General features: G+C 52.2%; 1 protein-coding gene across 1 annotated transcript; it reads left to right on the top strand.

The window, feature by feature from the left end:
- Nucleotides 1–2,669: 2,669 nt before the first annotated feature.
- On the top strand, nucleotides 2,670–17,621 carry ZAP70 (zeta chain of T cell receptor associated protein kinase 70). The gene is made up of 12 exons (XM_066336313.1): nucleotides 2,670–3,109; nucleotides 5,752–5,912; nucleotides 7,671–7,809; nucleotides 9,360–9,438; nucleotides 10,085–10,125; nucleotides 11,190–11,238; nucleotides 11,796–11,976; nucleotides 12,771–12,977; nucleotides 13,217–13,409; nucleotides 14,400–14,540; nucleotides 15,903–16,015; nucleotides 16,455–17,621. Exons 1-12 carry the CDS (start codon nucleotides 2,708–2,710, stop codon nucleotides 16,576–16,578), a joined length of 1,830 nt encoding a protein of 609 aa, XP_066192410.1. The 5' UTR covers nucleotides 2,670–2,707; the 3' UTR covers nucleotides 16,579–17,621.
- The last annotated feature ends 228 nt before the right edge of the window (nucleotides 17,622–17,849 follow it).

Below are 17,849 nucleotides of genomic sequence, written 5' to 3'. Positions count from 1 at the left end.
CAGTGATGCCAGGGGATGGCAGGAGGGCCCTGTGCTGCTGGGAGGGATGAACCAGGCTGGCAGGAGCCAGGGCAGGGCAGGGCTGACCCCCAGGACAGGGCAGGGCTGACCCCCAGGACAGGACAGGGCAGACCCCCAGGACAGGACTGACCCCCAGGACAGGGCTGACCCCCAGGACAGAGCAAGGCTGAGCCCCAGGACAGGGCTGACCCCCAGGACAGGACAGGGCTGACCCCCAGGACAGGACAGGGCAGACCCCCAGGACAGGACTGACCCCCAGGACAGGGCTGACCCCCAGGGCAGGGCTGAGCCCCAGGACAGGGCTGACCACATGCCCAGGCCACAGCAGTGGGCTCAGCCCATGGGGAATAGACTTCTCCCACCACGCCCAGAAAAGTCAAAAACTCGGAAGACTCAGGGCAAATACCCAGTGTGCTGCCCCAAAATCGGATGTTTCTTTGCTCCTCAGATGAGTGACGCATTTGCGGGAGGCACAGATGGAGAAAATCTCTCTGATCTTTTTGGGGTCATTGTCTGGGCAGGAGCAACCTCAAAGTTCAGGCTCTGGGGAACAAATGAGATCCTTTAGCCATGATAATGTTTCCATTGATTACAGCAAAACTGGGCTCCTTCAGCACCCTCTGAGTGGGGTTTTAGATGATTCAAGATAGAGATATAAGTCCTGTACAGACACAAGCCCCAAACTTCTTCCGCACCAGGGGCTCTGCAAGGACTTGGTCAACGAAGGGCCCTCCCTGCCAAGGGGATCAGAGCATCAGGAACCAGCCAGAGCCAGGTATTGTAGGGAAAAATTCCACAGATTGTTTAAAAAAACAATTCAAGGAAGGTTTCTTCTTGTTCCTGCTGACTGATGGTTGATGTCTGCCCAGAAGCACTTGGGTTTCTCCCCTTTCGCTGTGCTTGGTGCAGTTGTTTATCTAAATGTTGTTTTAGACATTTCATATTCACCTCGTGTTTTAATCTTAATGTATTTAAGGCTTTGGCCTTCTAGACCTCCATGGCAAAACTCATTTATTCAGAGAGGCCAAAGAATTTCCTTTTATTGTGAACAGGGCTGGAGAGAAAATGGTAGGAAGTCAAGGCTAAAAACATCAGGATGGATTTAAGGAGCACAGTTTTAATAGTGAAGGTAATCAAGCACTGGAGGAACTCACTGTAGGAGTTGGGGCATTCTCACTTGCTTGAGATCTTTAAATCAGTCCCAGGTGGTTTCTCTGTTCCTTGGTGTCTATAAATCAAGATCAAGTGGATTCTCTGTTGTTGGAACGCTGGAGGCTGAAAATTTCAGTCTTTCTGTGCTGAGGGGCATTGGCCCTCAAGCAAGGACTACATTTGACCTGAGGCTGTGGAACAGGCTTCCAGAATTGAGTGACAGCACTGGGGTTGTGGGTGTGTAGTTTGAATGGTATTGTGTGATCTCACTGGATGGAAAACTTAGAATTTGGGGTTTTAGTATATAGTAATATATATGGGGCAAGATGGAGGATTTAAGGCGTTGTCTAGGTCCTTCGTCTTCACCTTCTTCTTCTTGGTTTCGGGTGTTTTTTTATAATTGGGTAAAAGATGTCTGCACTGTGGGCCTTGGGTGGTCAGTTATTGGTCAAAAGTATAAATAATATAGGTGTCATCTCGTTATTGGGTGATTAGTACTTAAATAACCATGGAAAGAGTTAGAGGCACCTCCATTTTCTGTCTTGTTATTAGAGCTCACACTCCTGAGCTGTGATATAAATAAGAGTTAATAAACACCGAGTCCAAACAGGAGAACTGCGACTCCCGTGTGCTAATCCCGGCTCTAACACAAAGAAAAGAAGATAAAACCCAACACTCTGTTGCTTGGGATCTTTAAATCAAGATCAGGTGGATTTTTATTTACACTTCCCAGCCCCAATAAGGGCAGAACAGAGGGATGTGGGATGCTGTGAGTTTGAAACGACCCCACAGAGAGCCAGAGGGAGAACCTCTAGACAGGGAAATCTGGACCCCAGCTAAACCACTTTGCAGGGTGATGCTTCAGGGCCCCATTTTCCATAAATACATCATTATTGTATTGGGGACGGCTGAAACAATGAAATGACTCCAATCTTCTTGGAGGGCATATAGAAGTGTTCATTAAAAAGGCACATCCTTTTTACCTGCTGTACTGATACACTGAACCCAACGGGTCATCCAAACCACCACCTCTTCACAAACATCTTTGCAAGTAAACAAGTTGGAAAAGCAGCAGGTGCAAAGATTCGAAACTGTTTGGAATATCTTCCCCCAGCTCCTCCAGAGCAACCTGTGGAGCCAATATTTTCTGAGCCTGAGCTCTTCCCAAGGGAAACTTTTCAACAGTTTTCTTTTTCCCAAAACAACCTTGTGTAAACAATATTCCTGTCCCATAAGAACAGGTGTTGTTTGCTATTTCTGTTACTTAGCCAATGGGAGAGGTCTCAGTTCTATGGAGCAATAATGTGCCTTCTTAGTGAAGCACGTTATAAAAAGGCTAAACGGCTTGTAAATAAAGCTTCTGATTTCTATTCCCTTCTGACTGGAGCCAAGCATCTTTATTGTGTCCTATTGCAACAACAACCCTTGGGAAAGTCCTGACCTGCTCTCCACAGGCTCTGCAGGCTGCCCCATTCCCAACCCTTCTCTCTGAGCAGGCTGTGAGCACCCGCGGCGAGCGAGGGCGCACGGGGAGATGCCGGACGCGGCCGCCCACCTGCCCTTCTACTACGGCAGCATCGCGCGCTCCGAGGCCGAGGAGCACCTGAAGCTGGCGGGGATGGCAGACGGGCTGTTCCTGCTGCGGCAGTGCCTGCGCAGCCTGGGCGGCTACGTGCTGTCCATGGTGTGCGACCTGCAGTTCTACCACTACCCCATCGAGCGCCAGCTCAACGGCACCTACGCCATCCTGGGGGGCAAGGCGCACTGCGGCCCCGAGGAGCTCTGCGAGTTCTACTCCAAGGATGCTGACGGCCTCTGCTGCCCCCTGCGCAAACCCTGCAACCGCCCCAGCGGGGTGGAGCCCCAGCCCGGCGTCTTCGACAGCATGAGGGACAACATGGTGCGAGAATACGTGCGGCAGACCTGGAAACTGGAGGTACTGGGGCTTTCCGGGGTGGGCTGGGGAGCTGTGGCTCCTGTGGCGCTGTCGTGTCCTGCTCGTGGCACAGCGGAGTGGGGTTCCTCTTCTTGGAGGGTGCTGGTGCTACCAGGGGTCTGAATCCTGCTCTTTCCCCATTTCTTCTGCACACGCTGGTCTAAAAACCTCCCCAGGCCTTCAGACCCGTCTTTGGAACAGCTGGAGCTCACTTTCCCCCAAGTGTCTTTCTCCTCTGCAGCCCATGGGATGCTCCCTGCCTTAGACCAGAGCTCAGACCCCCAAACCCAACAACCCATCCATAAAGTCAACAACTCATCCCAAACCCCAACAAACCCATCCCAGAACTAAACCAGTTCATCCCAAGATCCAGTGACTCATCCCAGAACTAAACAAACCCATCCCAAACCCCAACAAACCCATCCCAAACCCCAACAAACCCATCCCAAACCCCAACAAACCCATCTCAGAATTAAACCAGTTCATCCCAAGATCCAATGACTCATCCGAGAACCAAACAAATCCATCCCAAAACCTAACCACGGAGCTCCAGAGGCACATAAAGACATGGCCCAATGCCATGGACGTGTCCCTGGCACTGCTGGCAGCAGAGTCTCCGTCCCAGTCCTGGGACTGGCTCAGTTGGTCAGAGCACGATGTTAATAATGCCAGGGGTTCGGGTTCCATCCCCATATGGGTGCATTTGCTTGATAATTTTACTTGATGGTCCTTGTGGGTCCCTTCCAATTCAGAATATTCTGTGATTTCTGGGAATATCTCTCCATATGTAAGATGCCTGTGCCTGTGTCTCCAAATGTGCTGAAATGAAACCAGACTTAGATTCTTGCTCTGGACTTTTTTACTCTTTGGAGTGGAATTTTTGCCTCTGTGGAGGTTTGGCTTTTTGATTTTTTTTTTTTTTCAGTGAAGGTTTTACCCATGAGACCAAGGCAGAGGGTGCTGGATCAGGTCTGTGTGTTATTTAAATTTAAAAATAGCCGCAAACAAATTCCTGCATTTTACTGCAGACTGGAACATCTACAATATATGCAAAATCGAAACTCTAAATGGTCCCACTGGCAGCCATGGACTTCATTTCTTTCTGCCTGCTCCACCTTGGCTCCTCAGACACTTCCAGGGGTCATTTTGTTTTGTAGGAAGGGGCTGCCCAAGGAGGTTTGGAGTCCCCTTTCCTGGAGGTGTCCAAGGAAGGCCAGGATGTGGCACTCAGTGCTGTGGGCTGGTGACAAGGTGGGGATGGGTCACAGCTTGTACTCGATGACCTTGGAGGTCTTTTCCAACCTAAATCATTCTGGGATCCTCTATTTTCTTTTAAGTCCTCAGAGACAAATGGCAATCTCCTTATGGAGCCTTTCTACAGAAGCGCTCTAAATTTGGCCTATTTACACCAAACGTGTTTGACAGAATGAGGTATTTTATAGGGTGAACGAGGTGTTCTATAGGGTTCCTATAGCTGAATGACGTGTTCTGTGCTAAAATGAGGTGTTTTGTAGCAGAATTCTCTCCCAGAACGGGGGATTCTGTAGGGTTTCCCCCAGAGCCGGTCCGTGGCCACCTGCAGATAACACAAAGGACATCGCCACCTCCTGGCAAAGGGACAGCAGCGGTTTAACACCGGAGTGAGCCCGGGGCGAGCAATTCAGGGTCTCTGCCCCAAACGGCACCGACCCTGCCAAGCGCTGGTGGCCGAGCAGCCAGGAGGGCAGGACACCAGAAAGGTTGTGCTCTAAGGGAAATCATGGAGTGATGGAATATCCTGGGCTGGAAGAGACCCACAGGGATCATCAGTCCAACCCTGCCCAGACACCCAACAATCCCACCCTGAGCATCCCTGAGAGCCTTGTCCAAACCCTCCTGGAGCTCTGGCACCTTGGGGCTGGGACCATTCCCTGGGGAGCCTGGGCAGTGCCCCAGCACCCTCGGGGGGAAGAACCTTTCCCTGAGCTCCAGCCCAGCCCCAGCACAGCTCCAGCCCTTCCTGGGCTCCTGTCCCTGTCCCAGAGCAGAGCTCAGCCCCTGCCCCTCCGCCTCCCCTCAGGAGGAGCTGCAGCCCCCGAGGAGCCTCCCCTCAGTCTCCTCTGCTCCAGCTGGACGAGCCAAGTGCCCTCAGCCTCTCCTCAGACCCTTCCCCAGCTCCGTGTCCCTCCTTTGGACACTCTCCAACAGCTTTGGATCCTTCTGATCCTGTGGTGCCCAAAGTGCCCCCGGCACTGGGGTGAGGCTGCCCCAGTCAGAGCAGGGTGGGACAATCCCTCCCTGGGCCTGGTGCCCCCAGGACACGGTGCCCCTTTGGGCTGCCAGGACTCAGCTGTGACTCAGATCCAACTTGCCACTGACCAGGAGCATGAGGCTGAATGACACCCCATCACCCAAACATTAACATTCTCCACATAAACGTGGTGCCTTCTCTCTTCCCTCATCAAAGCCAAAGGACCCCATCTGGATTTAAGGGATTAGGTCAGCTGAGATAAGGCAGGAATTCTGCTCTGCAGCAGAACAGAACTCAGCCACTGCTGGGTTTGAGTTACTGATGAGACTTTCCAAGTTGCCAGTGCCTCAGATGAGCTGTGCTGAAGCCATCAGCAGCATGGCAGGAGATCTCTTTCCCTGCTCTTTCCCAGGGGGATGCCCTGGAACAGGCCATCATCAGCCAGGCTCCCCAGGTGGAGAAGCTGGTGGCCACCACAGCCCACGAGAGGATGCCCTGGTACCACGGCAACATCAGCCGGGAGGAGGCGGAGCGGAGGCTCTACTCGGGGGCACAGCCCGACGGGAAATTCCTGTGAGTATCCAAACCCCTGCGACGTGCTGGGGTCTGTGCAATCCCTGCAGCCCCTCGACACGATACCCCGGGTCTGCCCTGGGCAGGACAGACCACAGTCACCTGCCCAGCCTGGCAGAGAGAACTCCCCAGTGGTGCCCTGTACACGATGGTTTGCCCTGGTTTCCCCCCTCCCTGATGCCCCTGGCCCTTTGGTTTCTTCTTTCCTCTGAGTCTCCATTGGTTTTGGGAGCTGGTGACCAGCCGTGTGTCCCCTGTAGGACACTGACCTTCCCTGCCCTTTGTTCCTCCCCCAGACCTCAAGGTCATTGGCTGCTGAACCCAAATCAACCCCAAGTGGAGACAAGCTGATGATCTCCCTCTTGACTCTGGGTTTCCCTTCGGCTCCTGGCAATAAACCTGCCAGAACTGATCCAGTGCTAAGGCCTTCTGCCTGTCCTGGCTGAGTCAGACACATGGGGGGTGTGGATGTGTGAGCTGACTGCTTTTGCCTGAGTTTCTCCATGTGGCCTTTCCACCGGAGAGGAATTCATTGGGATCTGGGCTCCAGCTCCACTCCCGAGTAACACAGCACCACAGGGATCCCTGGGGTTTTCCCCATTTCCCAGCCCAGTGCCCCGCTGTTAATGGTTCCACATGATGGACGAGGTGTAGCTGAATGTGCCCAGAGTGGTTACAGACATTTCAAAGATGGGCTGAGCCCCAAACCTCTCCTTGTCCAGTGTCTGCCCCCACCACGAAGAGCCGATGCGGAGTTTTATTTGTTTCTCCTATTTCAATGTCTCTATAAAGTTTGGTTGCTGCTGCACAGGATGATGAGGGATAGAGGGTTCAGTGGGGGAAGATTATAATAAACACTGACAGGTTGGCCCTGTCAGGCCCAGAAAACACAGGAGAGTGTTTTTCTCTGCATCTCTGTCCTGGTGAGACAGCCTGAACATAATTTAATTCTCTCCTGGATGAGTTAGGGAAAGAAAGAATTAGCTGGAGAACAGTTCAACAGGAGCTGGAGCAAAAGGACAAGGGGGAACGGTTTGAAACTAAGAGTAGGTTTAGATGGAATATTGGGAAGGAATTGTTCCCTGGGAGCGTGGGGAGGCCCTGGAATGGATTTCCCAAAGCAGCTGTGGCTGCCCCTGGATCCCTGGAAGTGTCAGAGGCCAGGTTGGACAGGGCTTGGAGCAGCCTGGAGCAGTGGGAGGAACTGGGTGACTGGAACTGGAACTGGGTGACCTTTAAGGTCTTTTTGAACCAAAACTATTTTGAGATTCTCTGGTTCTATGTAAAGGGCTGAAAACCTGGAGGTGAAGGGTCCCTCCTGAACCTCTTTAAAGGGGGTTGGAATCTGCTGAGAGGGTGGAGGAGACAGTCAGAGGCTGCAGGTGAAAATCCCTCCTCAGCCTCAGAGGGTGTTGGGCAGGTTCCAATGACAAAGGTGACAATTCCAGTGAACCCAACTTTAGGGCTTTGGTCAGCTCTGCCTTAATTTTGGCCTCTGGGAGTTTTTTGTCTTAATGGAGGGTTTTTTTTTTAACCTGAGCTAGGAGGTACTAGATCAGGTCTGTTATTTAAATTTAAAAATAGCTCCAGCCAGCCTCTTGCATTTTATTTTAGGCTGGAATATACATAATTTATGCCTTTTACACAGGGATGCAGGGACACCTCTCCACGTGCCCACTCACCACTGACACTGACAATCCTCAGAGTAAAGCCAAGAGCTGCTTTTAATAATCTATTGATGATTTTCCTTCCTGCCAGGCTGAGAGAGAAGAAGGAGAACCGTTCCTACGCCCTGTCCCTCGTCTATGGCAAGACTGTGTACCACTACAGGGTGGATCACGATAAATCTGGGAAATATTCCATTCCTGAGGGCACCAAGTTCGACACGCTCTGGCAGGTACCAGGCTGGGTGTCCTCACAAATTGAGGCACCTTTTCCAGGCTTTTCAGCGTTACCAAATCCCTCAAAATCGTCAGGGATAAATCAACGCCTCTGATAGCATCTTTTGAGTGTCAGCCAGTCAGGAATTATTTTATTCCTGGCCAGGGTTTGTTTGTGTGTGGCTGACAAAATTCCGCCCTCCACACAGCCCCTAATCCAAAACTTTGTCACTTATCTGTACACTTATATATTTATACTTATTTATACAGAGAAAGAATTTAATGTTCATTGGTTCAAAATGACATCATAACACCACCCTCGTGGGTTTGATCCCCTTCACTTAATAATTAATAATCATCACCATTTATCCTCAGGAGTCCATTCCAACCCAGAATATTCCATGATTCTGTGCTAATTCTCTTTCATTAATTAGTATTCTATCCTCTATTGGTTATTAATTTCTCTCTTTTTCTGCTAATTAGACCATATTTTTAAACTTTTTAGGTTGGTTTTTTTTTTTTTTTTTCCTCTATCAGGGATTATCCAATGCCTAAACTGAATCTTTTTTAGTCTCTTCTTTTTCTTCTGGTTTCTCCAAATTCTCCTTGTGGTCCATAAATTCTGCATTCCAGACGTCCAACCTCAATCCATCTTCCTCTCCCAGCCTTTGTTCATTGGAGTATATCAGAGTTAGTTTATCAAAACTTAAAATTCCAGTATTTTTCCCAAGCTGTGCTCCTGCAAAAGTAGCTCATGGCAACCTTGTTCCGTGCTGGCTGAGAGTAATTGAAGAATAATACACTATTTATAATTAATACATATATTGCTTGGGATTAATTAATTAAAACAAGTAATTTAAGAGTTAAACCATTAACTAAATTTATCCAGGGATGGGTTGCTGGAGCTCCCTCCTGGCTAGGGCAGTCTGAGGGACAGAAACCCCATTTTGCTGAATTTCCCGAATTCCCAGGGCTGTTTTCACTGGGAATTTTATTGAAAACAAAGACTTTGGGGCATTATGATGGTGACAGAACCGTGCCAAGCTCCTGATTGCAGCTGAAATCTGAAATCTGAGCCAGCCAGGAGGAGAAGGGGAAGCCTGGTGTCCCCTGGTCTGGTCCCTGGGCTGGATGTCCCCAGGCTGAGTGATGTCCCCTCTGAGCTGGATCCAGGGCTGCTGCCACCAACAACTGCCTGGGACCCTCGGAACAAACCCTGCAGCTCCTCTGGGAAAGGATCTGTTTTCTCTCAGGGCCTAAACCCTTCCTGGCTGGCACAGCAATACCACTGCACTGAACATGCCCTACTCAGACTGGAGATTTTGTCTTTCTTTGGGCCCTTATCGAATTTCCCCAGCTCTTCCCAGCTCTGGCAGATATCCAGGGATGCAATCTCACCCTGGGACATCCCTGATGTGTGCACAAATAGAGGACAGAAACAGTCTGGTCTATGCCTGCCATAAATCTGAGAGGAATCATTGCCCTAAGCCACAAAAGTTGCCTTCAATAATTAAAAAAAAAAAATCTTCTCACAATTAATCTCTTTTTCCTCTCATCCCTTTCCCAGTTGGTGGAGTATTTGAAACTCAAACCAGATGGGCTGATTTTCTACCTGAGGGAAGCCTGCCCCAACCCCAACATGCCAGGTGAGCTGCCACCCTCAGTGCCACCCCTGGCCCTGCCGTGTCCCCAGTGCAGCAGTGCCAGCCCAAATCCCCCTTCCTGTGCCCAGCCCTGGAGGGGAGGGCAGCGAGGGCTCTGGGCCAGGCTCCCTGGTGGTGTCACTCCCCACGCCCCGCCTGAGGTGGCCCCAGGGCAGGAGTCGGTGGCCAAAAGGATTTGGTGCCCAACAGACAGATTTGGAGTGTGAGCTGCTTTTTGAGCAGCAGGGAAATCCATGTCCTGCAAGGCTGGGCCCTGCTGTGAACACTCCAAACCAGGGGGCACTCGGGGTCCACGTGTCACAAATGTCACCTCAGAGTCACCTGGGGCACAGCTCAGCCACTCTCTGCCCCTGCACCCATGGGGTGCTCCAGTGGTGGCACCTTCCCAGAGAAAATTTGGGAATAACATCTACATCCAGACACATTTCCACACCTTTTTAGGCTAAAGCTGTGGAAATTTTCCTTTGGGGGGTGGAGGGGATGGGATCAGACCCACAGGGCCCTTCAGGGGTGATGCTGTGACCCTGCTTAGGGAAAACTCCTGATCACAAACTCCTGATAACCAACTCCTGATGACAAACTCCTGATGACAAACTCCTGATGACAAACCCTCTCTCCTGATTCACAGCCTGTGCAGCACCAGCTCCACCCACCCACCCCTCCGTGAGCGTAAGTTTGGGGGACGCTCTGTTTTATTGGCACCTCAGTGGTTTTACTATTGCTGCAGTTCAAGCTTGGCTGATCAAACCCTGCTCTTCAAACCCTGCTTTTGTCTAAAAGCTCAGGAACTGCCCTGGACTTTATTAAGCCCAGCTGGGATGTTGTTCCCTTCCCAGCTCGGGTGGGGAATGGCTGGGCACAGCCCCTGGGAGAGCTGAGAAGGGTTTCCATTCATCCTGAGCTCCTTGCAACACGCGGGGCTGTCCTTGGGGAGCCTCCATCCCTGCCCTGCTGGCCGTGCTGGGATTCTGGGAATGCTCAGCCGTGCTGCTCCCGCTGGCCCCTGGCCAGGGCTTTGTGCTCCCTTTGTCCCAGGGAATGTCCCTGCTCAGTCATTGAGGGCTGAGCTGTGCTGGATTCCAGGGATTTGGGGATCCCAGGGGGCTGAGTGAGACCTGGGGGCTCACCCATCACCTCAGGGTGCTTTCACAACCCACAGTGGCCTCCAGGGTGCTGGGGCACTGCCCAGGCTCCCCAGGGAATGGTCCCAGCCCCAAGGTGCCAGAGCTCCAGGGGGATTTGGACAAGGCTCTCAGGGATGCTCGGGGTGGGATTGTTGGGTGTCTGTGCAGGGACAGGGGCTGCACTGATGGACCTGTGGGATCCAGTTCAGGATATTCTGGGATTCTGTGACTCTGGCTTTCCAAGCTGTGCACCCTGTCGCTCTCTGCTGTGGGGACAGTGGCTGCACTGTCCCTGTGTGCTCACAGGGCCACTCTCCCTGTGCTGGCTGTGACCTGAGCTGCCTTCAGCCTTCCCCCCCCTTCCTGCCTCATTGCAAACTGTGAGTCCTGGCTGGGATGGGGACAGAGAGTCCTCACCCTGCACAGCCCTTGGGAGAAGGGTGCTGTGCTCAGGGTCCCTGGATCCCTGCTGTGCTCAGCCCATCTCAGGGCCTTTCAGGGGGATCAGCAGCTGGGATCTGTTGGGGTGCAGTCTCCCTGTCCCTTTCCCCTCCATTTTCAGCTGAAGGAATTTCTCCTTTATCCACCTTCTCCTCATTTCTCTTCCAGAGAACCCTGGGCTCTCTCAATGCAGACGGGTACACCCCAGACCCTGTAGGTGAGCACCTCCAGAGCCCTCTCCTCCTCACAGGGAACAGGACTGGGATGTCCCAGGAGCCTGGGGACTCCCTGGAGCCCTGCTACAAAGCCCCTTTCTTACAAAAGCACCCAGGCCCACCTCAGACATTTTAGGGTCCTGCACCCACACCAGGCTGCCAGGAAATCCAGCCCTACCCAATTCCTATCCTTACCCAGGAAACGCAGCCCTGTCTTATCCAAAATTTTCACTAAATACTCAGTGAAATTCAGCTGAATTCCAGTATGGTAAAGCCCTGCCCAGGGCTGACAGGGCAGATACGTGGGGTGGGAATGCTCAGACCCATCCAGGGTCTGTGGGGTGGGAATGCTCAGAGCCCTCTCCCCATCCCACCTCCTTCAGCAGTCTGAACTGGGAGGGGCCCTGGGTTGTTGATAGGAAGGAAGACGGCCAGGAGGGATGAGAAATGCTGGAGGTGAAGGTGAATTGGCCAAAAGAGCAGAGAAACCCTTCCCAATCCAAGAGGGACAGCGGGATGGGGAAGGGCAGGTTTATAACCCAGTGCTCCTCTTGGCAAGGGGCAGGAAAATCCCGCCTGCTGCCCATGGACACCAGTGTCTACGAGAGCCCCTACAGCGACCCCGAGGAGCTGAAGGACAAGAAGCTGTTCCTGAAGAGGGATCACCTGATGATTGATGAGGTGGAGCTGGGGGCAGGAAACTTTGGCTGCGTCAAGAAGGGAGTTTACAAAATGAGGAAGTGAGTGAGGTTGCTGGGGAAGGGGGAGCAGAGGGACCCGGACTGGGCTCGAGGTGTCCCCAGCTGTCCTGTTGGTCACTAGGTGGGCCCCAACATGACAATGGACTGGATAAGAAATGACCTGGAAGGTCAGGGCTGATGGATGTGATGGTTGAGGCACCACCCTGGAAGTGTTCAGGAAATGAGCAGATTTTGTGGTGGGGTTTGGCAGGGATGGTGTGTTCAGTCAGGGCTTGGCCTTGATGACCTTGCAGGTCTTTTCCAGCCCCAACAATCCCATGATATTATGATATGATGCTGTAATTCCATGGCTTTCCATGGATTTTCACTGACAGCTGCATTGCCCTGGCTGTGTAAGGTGCCCCACATTCCCAGGCACACAGCTGCCACTTCCAAAGGGACTTGCTGGGCTCAGAGGAACAATTCCACATTCCTGTCACTGGCCAAAGCAGTGACACTGAGGAGTTGTGCCACCCTTGGCTCTGTTGCTGGTTGAATGTGATGGTCTTTACCTACTAGTGCCTCAGTTTCCTCCAGGAAAAACGGCACTGATGACCCAGATCTCAGTGTGGGAGGGGAGCTGTCTCCAGATCAGGGATGGCAACTCCCAGCCTACACCCACAAGGGTGAGGTGACCTTTCCTCTCCATGCTGGGACACCAGAACGGGGCAGGGCTCGGCCAGAACAGGCTGTTGAGAGGTCCAACAGTGTCACATGAGCAGGGATTTCCAACCCTGGCTTTGGGCTGGATCCCAGCTGTGCTCAGCCCATCCCACAGCTGTTCCCCCGTGCAGGAAGCAGATCGACGTGGCCATCAAGGTGCTGAAGAGCAACAACGAGAAGACAGTGAAGGATGAGATGATGAAGGAGGCGCAGATCATGCACCAGCTGGACAACCCCTACATCGTGCGCATGATCGGGGTGTGCGAGGCCGAGTCGCTGATGCTCGTGATGGAGATGGCCTCTGGAGGGCCCCTCAACAGGTTCTTGGCTTCCAAGAAGTGAGTGTTGGATAAAACGTGGCTGAGCTTCTGTGTTTCTTCTCAAAATCTGCTTCAAAAGCCCCCCTGGTAGGTGCAGGAAAGCTGAGAAGAGCAGAAAGAGAAATCTTTCGTGTGAGGCTCCAGGGCTGACGCTTCTGGAGCAGAGATCTCCATGCTCATTCTCCCTTGCAGCTGGAAAAGTCAGAGGGGACCACAGCAAGTCCTTTATTACTGAATTCTCCTTTCACCTTCCCCAGGGACGAGATCACAACGAGCAACATTGTGGAGCTGATGCACCAGGTGTCCATGGGGATGAAGTACCTGGAGGAGAAGAACTTTGTCCACAGGGACCTGGCAGCCAGGAATGTCCTGCTGGTCAACCAGCACTACGCCAAGATCAGTGACTTTGGGCTCTCCAAGGCTCTGGGAGCTGATGACAGCTACTACAAGGTGGGTGTGAGCACAGCAAAGGGTCTGGAGCAGGAGCCCTCCTGGCTGGGAGGATGAGAACCTCCAAGGCTTGAGGGTCTGGGCTGCTCATGGACCCCTCTGCACAACGTCAGGCTCTGCCTCACTGATGTGACATTCAAAGGGGCTTTGCAGAGCTCTGGTGACAAGGAGGATGCAGAGGCAGCAGAGGGATGCAGGGCAGGGAGATAAGAGGAGCCAGAGAGAAGAGAAGGTGATAAAAAATCGGCCAGGGCTGATCCTCCCAGCAGAGCTCAGCTAAAGGAGAGACTCCACCTGGAATTCTGTGTCCAGTTCCGGAGGCTCCAGCACAAGAAAGATGAGGACGTGTTGGAATGAGTCCAGACAAGGCCAATAAATTGGTCACAGGGCTGGAGCCCCTGCTCTGGAGCCAGACTGGGAGAGCAGAGGAGAAGGCTCCAGGGAGAGCTCCGAGCCCCTTGCAGGGCCTAAAGGGGCTCCAGGAGAGCTGGAGAGGGACTGGGACAAGGGATGGAGGGACAGGACACCGGGAATGGCTTCCCACTGAAATTTAGATGGGACATTGAGCAGGAATTGTTCCCTGTGAGGAGGCCCTGGCACAGGGTGCCCAGAGCAGCTGTGGCTGCCCCTGGATCCCTGGCAGTGCCCAAGGCCAGGCTGGACAGGGCTTGGAGCAGCCTGGGACAGTGGGAGGTGTCTCTGCCATGGCAGGGGTGGCACTGGATGGGCTTTGAGGTCCCTCCAACCCCAATCATTCCATGACTCCATGGTTTAACTGAGCCCTGGGGGCAGGTGGCAGGAGAAGGGCGGCACCACAGACATTCAGCACCTGCACAAACAGCACAGCAGGGCCTTGGCTGGGCTTTGGAGCTCCAATTTCAGGGGATTGTTTTCAGCACTGTGAGATTTGACACAAACACCGAGCAGAATTCAGGTGCAGCTCCCAGCACTCCGTGTCTCAGGCTGGGAATGTCCCTCCTCACTCTGCAGGCCAGGACAGCAGGGAAGTGGCCCTTGAAGTGGTACGCCCCAGAGTGCATCCTCTACCACAAGTTCTCCAGCAAGAGCGACGTCTGGAGCTACGGGGTGACCATGTGGGAGGCCTTCAGCTTCGGGCAGAAACCCTACAAGGTGAGGTAGAAACCCTTCAGAGTGAGGTAGGAACCCCACAAGGTGAGGGAAAAACCCCACAAGGTGAGGCAGAGTGTAGCCTTGGTTCGTGCCTGAGATGTTTTAGTTCCTGAAATTCTATTTTCAGGGAACTTTCTGTAAACGAGAGACGTGTTTTTGTAACTGTAAATCTGTTTACATTTTTCTCTAAGAGGGTCTTTTTCTTGATGTCCCTCTGGTCTGACCAATGTGATTGAAGAGGTTTGCCTTTATTTCACCAATCAGATTGGTCTGTGTAGAATAGTATAAAAAGAGAGACACATCCCAACAAGAAAAGAGTCACTTTTTCAGCCTTCTGAAGTCAGAGTCTTCGTGTTGTTGTGGTGTACAACAGCATCAGCAGAGCTGGCTCTGTCACCCATGGGTGTCACAGTCACAACAGGGACACCCTGAATTCACAGTTCCTATTCCCTTGAGGGGGTGTTCCCACAGCTGGACATGTGGGAAAGGAGACAGCCCACTTCACTTTGGGAAAGGCATAAATTCAGTTGGATACTGTGGCTTTGTGTTCATTTTAAGAGAGAAGAAATAGAAAACAAACAGAATTAATTTGGGTTTGAACTGAAGCAGAGTTTTTTGATCCTTCTTCTCTTTGATCCTTCTGTTCACTTGAGAGATAAAAAAATCAATTCTCATCCACTGCTGGGCCTGTACTTGGGTGGGGTGGGAGCTGGAGGGTGGGCAGGATGGGTGGGGTGGAGTTGGTAGGACAGGAGGGGTGAGGTGAGTAGGGTGGGTGGGATGGAATTGACAGGAGGGACAGGATGGATCTGCAGGGTCTATGGGATGGGATGTGCAGGGTCTGTGGGATGGGATGTGCAGGGTCTGTGGGATGGGATGTGCAGGGTGAGTGGGATGGGATGTGCAAGGTCTGTGGGATGGGATGTGCAGGGTCTGTGGGATGGGATGTGCAGGGTCTATGGGATGGGATGTGCAGGGTCTGTGGGATGGGATGTGCAGGGTCTATGGGATGGGATGTGCAGGGTGAGTGGGATGGGATGTGCAGGGTGAGTGGGATGGGATGTGCAGGGGGAGTGGGATGGGATGTGCAGGGTGAGTGGGATGGGATGTGCAGGGTCTGTGGGATGGGATGTGCAGTGTCTGTGGGATGGGATGTGCAGGGTCTATGGGATGGGATGTGCAGTGTGGCCTGGCCACAGCGTGTGACACCAGTTCCAGCTGCTGGGGTGGGAACAGCGACTCTGCTGGGTGTGGGGGGTGTGGGACTAAAGCTCCACCCCAGGCCCAGCTCTAACCTGTCTCCTCTAACCCTGCTGCCAGCCCTGAACACATTAATCCCTTTCCTGCTTGCTCCCATCCCAGAAAATGAAGGGGCCTGAGGTGATCAGCTTCATAGAGCAGGGCAAGCGCATGGACTGTCCCCAGGAGTGCCCGGCTGAGATGTACTCCCTGATGCAGCAGTGCTGGACATACAGGTGAGCATTTCACCAGGCTGTCCCTCAGCGCCATCAGAGTCACCCAATCCCAGAATGGGATTGGAACTTTGGATTGGAAAGGACCTTAAAGCCCATCCAGTCCAAGCCCCTGCCATGGGCGGGGACACCTTCACCACACTGTTTGCATGGTGACAGCACAAAGCAAATGATGTCTCCTGCCTTTGTCTGTTTGTGATGATTCCCCAGCCCAAGATGAATTTTTTATTATCAGACCCCTCCCATTTGTCTGTGCCAGTCCTGGAAGATCCCCAAGGCTCGGTGTCTTTGCCCCTCTCCAGCTCAGAAAAGTCTCAGCTGCCTCCTGAGCCCTGGCACAGCCAGGCTGCTGCTCTCCCCAGGGTCTCTGTGTGTCCCCTCATTACATCAGGCCAGTTTTGTCCTCTCTGATGACTTTATTTGTTCCTCTCTGCCCTTGCAGATGGGAAGAACGTCCAGGATTTGTGGCTGTGGAAAACGTCATCCGCTCCTACTACTACAGCATTGCTGCCAAGCCCGAAAACGGGCCAGACACAGGGGACAAGGCCAAAGCAGCTCTTCCTTGAGATCCCTTCTCCGCTCCTCCACCTGCCCTGCATGGACCTGGAAAGGCTCTTTGTGAAGTTTTGCTTTAATCTCTCAAATGCTCCTCGGGAACTGAGGTCGTGGAGGACGTGGTGTCCCCACAGACAGGGACACTCAGCTGTGCCTCCCAGCGCCTCCAGCCTGACCCAGCCTGGGAGTACGGACATGGCAGAGCTCCTTCCCAATTCCACAGCTGGATTTTCCCAATTCCAAAGCTGTCCCAGGATCCCAGAGCTTTGTGCCTCCCAGGCTCACTGAGGATGAACTGCGCTGGCTCCAGAAATCCTGGATTTTCCCAGATCCATCACCAAAGAATGCTTTCCCAGGAAACCACCACGTGCACGTTTCTGGTGGGGTCTGCATGGGGTGGGACACAGCACAGGGAGCCACCGAGTCCTTTTCCCCTTGGATTAGGGCAAGAAGCAGCTGGTTTGCAACTGGGATGGGGAGGAGCAGTGGGACAGAGCTGGTCCCACTGGTTTGTCCCCCTGCAGCCCTGGCCAGCACAGAGCAGGTGTCACCCAACCCTCCAAGGTGGCTCCCAGACAATTCCAGGACCAATCCCTCACCTCCTGGATCCCACCTGGCCCCTCTGTGCTGATGAAATTCTGTTTTTCAAGCTTAAAAACTGGTCACTCTATAAATAAACTATTCTGTGTTCTGAACATCCCATGGCTCAGATCATTGAACTTTGAGAAATGCTGGCAACTGCCTCAGGCTCGTTGCCAATACCCCAAAACCCAGCAGGATAAGAGAACCCTCCAACGCTGCATTTTTAGTGCTAGAAAATTGCTTTATTCTCAGCTCTGGGTGTGGATGGGGCTGACAAAATCCCAGCCTCCACACAGCCCCAGATCCAAAACTTCCTCACCTTTTTATACATTTTTAGCAAACAAAGCAGTGAATGTTCATTGCAGCATATCAAGGTTAGCTCAACAAACTTTACAGTTTTAGTCGTTTTTCCAGGCTGTGTTCCCACAAAAGGAGCTTTGCTATATGCCAGAAGTAATTTAAGAATAACACATTGTCTATAATTAATATGTTGGCTGTTATCCATTATTATCCATAAATAATAACCCATAAAATTAATAATATTTTGAATAACAAGAATTTAAATTCTGTAATATATAATACACATATTATATGTTATATATATATATCATTTAAATTTTGGATAATTCTAATTTGGATAATCCAAATTACCCATAACTGTAAAACATATACTACAATCAAACAAACCAAACAAATAAAA

This window comes from Sylvia atricapilla, chromosome 26 (assembly GCF_009819655.1).
Source record: "Sylvia atricapilla isolate bSylAtr1 chromosome 26, bSylAtr1.pri, whole genome shotgun sequence".
NCBI lineage: Eukaryota > Metazoa > Chordata > Aves > Passeriformes > Sylviidae > Sylvia > Sylvia atricapilla.
This window is presented reverse-complemented; position numbering and strand designations above follow the sequence as displayed.

Coding starts and splice junctions, on each gene's coding strand:
- ZAP70 (XM_066336313.1), top strand. CDS start 2,708: ATGCCGGACGCGGCCGCCCACCTGCCCTTCTACTACGGCAGCATCGCG. Junction 9,439..10,084: donor CCCCAACCCCAACATGCCAG/GTGAGCTGCCAC, acceptor CCTGATTCACAG/CCTGTGCAGCACCAGCTCCA. Junction 14,541..15,902: donor TCGGGCAGAAACCCTACAAG/GTGAGGTAGAAA, acceptor CTCCCATCCCAG/AAAATGAAGGGGCCTGAGGT.